Source organism: Lissotriton helveticus, chromosome 6, assembly GCF_964261635.1.
Source record: "Lissotriton helveticus chromosome 6, aLisHel1.1, whole genome shotgun sequence".
Taxonomy (NCBI): domain Eukaryota; kingdom Metazoa; phylum Chordata; class Amphibia; order Caudata; family Salamandridae; genus Lissotriton; species Lissotriton helveticus.
The window spans coordinates 1,256,818,363-1,256,824,362 of NC_136067.1; the positions used below are offsets into that span (position 1 = coordinate 1,256,818,363).

The 6,000-nt window shown below is 46.6% G+C and overlaps 1 protein-coding gene across 2 annotated transcripts in view; it reads right to left on the reverse strand.

The window, feature by feature from the left end:
* SOD2 (superoxide dismutase 2) overlaps positions 1-6,000 on the reverse strand; it is a 437,494-nt gene that overhangs the window by 91,241 nt on the left and 340,253 nt on the right. For both annotated transcript variants that reach the window (XM_078648974.1, XM_078648973.1), the window contains one exon: positions 3,295-3,411. In XM_078648974.1, coding sequence (XP_078505100.1) covers positions 3,295-3,411 — 117 coding nt within the window. The remainder of the gene's footprint in view (positions 1-3,294; positions 3,412-6,000) is intronic.

Sequence of the window (6,000 nt, forward strand, 5' to 3'; positions counted from 1 at the left end):
CAACGACTTCCTTCAACCCTGCAAGAGCACCTGGGCTCTACTATCTGTGAGTCCGGCCTTGTCAAGTGGTGCTGATCCAGTCCAGGGCCCTTGAAAGTTACTTCTACTGCATAGAACCATCAAATTTGACGCAGTGACGACTTAGTAACGATCAGAACCGATACATTGCCCTTTGACACGCCGTATATCGACATCGCTTCAACAGAATGTGTGGCTCAAGGACGATGCAGTGCCTGCAACGTAAATGGGTTAGTTGACAAAGCCTTCACCTGGGCAGACACATCGAGTCTTTGACACAGACGCTTACTCCATCCAAGGTACTTTTTGAGCAGGACCTGCATGAGTCCTGTAGCCGGCCTGCCCTCCATCGCGGTCAGCCTGAACTTTGGATTTACCCGGGCCCAGCACGACCTCAAGTAACACCATAGCGCGATTGGCTTCTAAGCACTACTTTTTGATGTATTCTTTAAAAATTCATAATTCTGGTTCTACTTATTGGATTTTTTCCTTTTCGGTCTTGTTTTACTCATAAAAATATAATCCCGTTTTTAACCCTGTGTGGAGTGTTCATTACGTTACTGTGTGTGTGTTGCACAAATACTTTACACATTCCCTATTTAGATACGCCAGACTACTCTGTGCACAGCTACCAGAGGATGAGCACAGGTTCTCTCTTAGTGTGTATCTAGCTTACCCTGATGACTAGAGTGGTGGTTTCTGCTTCGACTGGGTGCATACCTCTGCCAACCAGAAACTCCTGTCTACCAACATCTCTATCAGAGGTTAAGCCTGAGAGGTGAAGGTCCAATAGTGTGTCCCCCTGATGACTGCCTAAACGGACTGTTTTCATTAGCGGCTACTTGTAACATGCGAGTAAAGCAGGCATCTGGGATACTTAAAGCTAATTAGAACCTCATGGAACGTAAGCCCCAAGGTGTGCAAGGTAATTAACTTCATTTATGGGCCTACTCTCCCAGGGATTTCATTCTAACGCACCTGCTGTGCTGGAGCACTTCACATCAGTTCCTTGATAAATCAACCTCCATTAAGTCCTGTCACTTCTGATGACTGCTTTTTTGGTATACTCACTCATATATTCTAGGGACCTTCTGAACACACCTGCAGAACTAAACCTGGTTCAAGACCAATGCCTTTAACCACAGCTAAATTAAGTGCACCTTCTTTCTTATAGCTCAGAAAGAGTGCGGCCAATGCCCTCAACTAGCAGGTCAAACATACCTCTCACTCACCAGTACATTTTGCTACTCCTCAACAGAGTTGCAAAAGAAACTGTATTATCTCTGCTTCCTAATGTCATAGCTGTAATATGTCAGCTGTTCACCTCTACTGGCACAACTAAGGGTCTATTTCAGTACCTTGATTCAGAAAAGGGGGTGGTGATGAACAGAGTGCCTGAATTAAGCAGACCACTCTTACCCAGTCCAAAGATCAGGGCTTGATCCATCACCGTTTTTTAGCTCACTGCACCATCCCAGCTCAGAACTTGGCTATATGCAAATTAGTCTGTTCCTGTCCCAGTGCATGATGGGACCAGGGCAAACCAAACTACCAAGCCAATTCTTATACTGGGAAGGAAACAAGCTTCCGGGGACCGGTTTCTGCCATTTCAGGCGTCGTCGGCCCGGCTTGCTTGAATCCTGATGGTGCAATGAGCAAGGGACTCACATCTGAGTATACCCTTCCACGCTTATGGTGGACAAAATGATTCAGAAAAGGGGGTGGTGATGAACAGAGTGCCTGAATTAAGCAGACCACTCCTACCCAGTCCAAAGATCAGGGCTTGATCCATCACCGTTTTTTAGCTCACTGCACCATCCCAGCTCAGAACTTGGCTATATGCAAATTAGTCTGTTCCTGTCCCAGTGCATGATGGGAACAGGGCAAACCAAACTACCAAGCCAATTCTTATACTGGGAAGGAAACAAGCTTCCGGGGACCGGTTTCTGCCATTTCAGGCGTCGTCGGCCCGGCTTGCTTGAATCCTGATGGTGCAATGAGCAAGGGACTCACATCTGAGTATACCCTTCCACGCTTATGGTGGACAAAATGATTCAGAAAAGGGGGTGGTGATGAACAGAGTGCCTGAATTAAGCAGACCACTCTTACCCAGTCCAAAGATCAGGGCTTGATCCATCACCGTTTTTTAGCTCACTGCACCATCCCAGCTCAGAATTGGCTATATGTAAATTAGTCTGTTCCTGTCCCAGTGCATGATGGGAACAGGGCAAACCAAACTACCAAGCCAATTCTTATACTGGGAAGGAAACAAGCTTCCGGGGACCGGTTTCTGCCATTTCAGGCGTCGTCGGCCCGGCTTGCTTGAATCCTGATGGTGCAATGAGCAAGGGACTCACATCTGAGTATACCCTTCCAAGCCCTGATCTTTGGACTGGGTAAGAGTGGTCTGCTTAATTCAGACACTCTGTTCATCACCACCCCCTTTTCTGAATCGTTTTTGGCCACTATAGGTGTGGCAGGGTATACTCAGACATGAGTCCCTTGCTCACTGCTCCATCAGGATTCAAGCAAGCCAGGCCGACGAGGCTGAAATGCCAGAAACCGGTCCCCGGTAGCTTGTCTCCTTTCTGGTGAAGAATTGGCTTGGTAGTTTGGTCTGCCCTGTTCCCATGATGCACTGGGCCAGGGACAGACTAATTTGCATATAGCCAGGTTCTGAGCTGGGATGGGGCAGTGAGCTAAATAACGGTGATGGATCAAGCCCTGATCTTTGGACTGGGTAAGAGTGGTCTGCTTAATTCAGACACTCTGTTTATCACCACCCCCTTTTCTGAATCGTATTTCAGTACCTTATCACCATTCTGTACCTGGAAGCTGAGGGGTGGCGCTATACAGGTCATCAGTAATGTTACCTAAAGTAGATTCTCTGATGAACTGCAATGTTTATGGGCATCCATTATTTTGTGAGGAGGCCAATGCAGTCTAAATATTACATAGATGACCTAAAACAAGTTGTGATTTTTGTTGGCAGGAGAAAATGTTTCACTACACAGACAGGTGCATTTACTCTGCATGCCTTCTTAGTCACTCACTATCTTATTTTGATCTACAGACAAAAACTATTACCATTTTCCATCGCCAAACTCTTTCTACTCCTGCCCAAACATGGGATCCTCAAAGTTTATGTAAACTACTGTACTAGTGTGCAAAACATTGAATTCTCAAAAAAGGTCACACTGATCACCAAAGGACAAAATGTAGAGCATGACTGTCCTGGTCAGTTCTGTCGAAACAGGGTATCTACCTAGTTCTTACCGTTTGGCTCTCCACCACCATTTGCAGAAAGGTTGGTCCAGAAAATACTGTGATTCACATGACCACCGCCATTGAATTTCAGGGCAGGCTGCAAAGACACCTGTGCTGTGACATCACCTAGAAAATTGAAGTCATTAGATGTAAGCAACACAATTGTTTGTCATTAGGCAAATAAACAAATGGTGTCAATTTCAGCTTATAGATCATACGCTTCACACTTAGCAGTACTGGGCGAACAGTCAAAATATAAAAATACTTTTGAAGGATAATTTGATGGTTCCAAGGACTGATGTCACCCAAATAAATAAAGGCCAAGTATTCTTCAGGTACATGTATTTTCACACACAGCAAGTTCAGTAAATGATTGAAGTTGAGTTATGTCACATATTATTGAGCACTTACCTATTCTAGAATTTTGTGGTGAAGCATAAAGCAGGACAAAAAGGAGTTGAGGACGATACTTGACAGCCAAGAAATTGTGACAAAGTGTTACGATTCCAAACAAGAAAATGTGAATGCTGGTGTTGATTACGGTTAGACTTGGCATCTTTTAGCATGTTTCCCCTGTCTTTTTGCTTTCTGACCTCCCGGTTTTGACTCCAATTTTGTTGGTCTAGTGTCTCAGCGCACTTTCTCACTGCTGTTCAGTGTTTAAGTGCAAGTGCTCCTGTTGTAAACTGTACTTAAGAATTGGTGATTCGATGATTGGCATATTTTATTTACTAGTCAGTCCCTAGTACAGTGCACTGTGTGTTCCCAAGGCCTGCAAATCAAATGTTGCTAGTGAGCCTGCAGCACTAATTGTGCAACCCACATAAGCAGCCTGTAAATGTAACTCAGGCCTGCCATTGCAGAGCCTGTGTGCAGTCTGGTACTGCCATGTCTACTTGGCAAGTGCGCCTACTTGCCAGGCCCCAACTTTCCCTTTTCTTACATGTGAGTCACCCCTAAGATAGGCCCAAGGTACTCCTGGCAGAGTGCAGTGCATGTGAAAGGAGGGACATGCCCTGATGTGTGTTGCATGTCCAGATAGTGAAATACTGCCAATGTTGTTTTTCACGATTGCAAGGCTACCTGTTCCCATAGGATAGAATGGGGAGTTTGCTTATAACATCTTTTAAACATAACTACCCCTGGGAACAAGGTAGAAAAATAAAGTTCAGTATGCCTGAACTCAGAATGTTAAAATGTATCCTTTAGGGAGGGTGATTTTTACACTCTGTATTTGAAAATACCACTTTTAGAAAGTAGGTATTTTCTTGCTTAGTCATCCAGTGTGCCTCTGCTAGAATATGTATTGACTGTCTGGCTTTGGAGTGACAGGGGCCTGGGGATGTGCAGTGGCTCCAGAAAGTCTAGATGAGTCAGTGCTGGGCTGAATAGACCTGGGCTGCATTTAGAGTAGGGGAGGAGATTTCCTTTCACCTGAATAGGTCTGGTCTGCCTTACACCATGCTGTCTCCACCTCCTACCAGGAAGCTGGACCAGAGAGGACAGAACTTGTTTGGACTAAGCACAGACACTCTCTGCCTGAGAGAACAAAGGGATTTTGAGTATAAATATTGGGGCCCAAACCGCAACATTTTAGAACTCGCTGGAATCAAGGAACCTGTAAAGAAGAGCTGGAACAGTTGTCAGGAAGAGTACTGCCCCTTTGCTGTGTTGTTGCTTTGTTGGGTTGACCTGCACTTGCTGATCCTGGCTTGGGCAGTGAAAGGACTGGACTGAACATACTTTTACTTGTGCTGAGTATCTCCAAGGGCTTGAAGTAGAGCTTGCCTCCTGTTCTGAAGTCTCAGGGACTGCAAAGACTTCACAAACCTCTGGGTATCGCTTCGGGAACCACTGTTTCAGTTGCCACAGAGAAGGGAAACGCAACTGACGCAGTCACAGACTATGCCACTGGTTCTGAGTACTGACGGCACCGCAGAAGGCACTGTCTGCATCTTGCACCGCAACACTGATCTTGCCGATGATGACCGACGCCACGGAGCCGCTGCTTGCACCGTGACCTGTGGGCACCGCACTCCACACCGCCTTGCTTCACTTCGCCATCCTGGTCTCACAGACGCCATCGCTGCTGCGGTCTTCGACACCCGTGACCGCATCGTGGCTGGGGGCACCGCATGTAAGTTTCACGACACACTGTCGCGTCCCACACAGCAGTCTGGGCTTACCGACATCAGCTCCCGCTAACCGGCTCTGTCGCTTGCACCGCAACCTGCCAGCACCACATCGAGCACCGGCCCACTCTGCACCGTAAGCCTCGGTCTCACCGTTGCAGTCTGGACGATCGTCAACAAGCCACTGCCTGCACTGCATCAAGAGGGCACCTCACTCTGCACCGCTTACATTTTGCAATGCAACCGTGAAGGATGCCACAACCGTCCCTCACCCACGTGCCAGCCGCAACGAGAAAGGTACTGTTACAGAGTCTGTCCACGCTTTCGCTGGCTCACACCGACGCAGTCAGCTGGAAAGGTTAGACTGTTGTTTTCAGCATCGAGGTAGGCCCAGACGGAGCTACCGACTCATACAAATTGTGCGGTTGAGGTATTTCTGCAATTTTAAGGATATTTTGCAAAGTAGATATTTTTTAAATACTGCATGGTGAATTTATATCATTTTGGATATAGAAAAATATAGGATATATTTCTAAACTGTTGTCGTGTGTGATGGACTTGGCCCTTTTTGCAGGGTCATCCC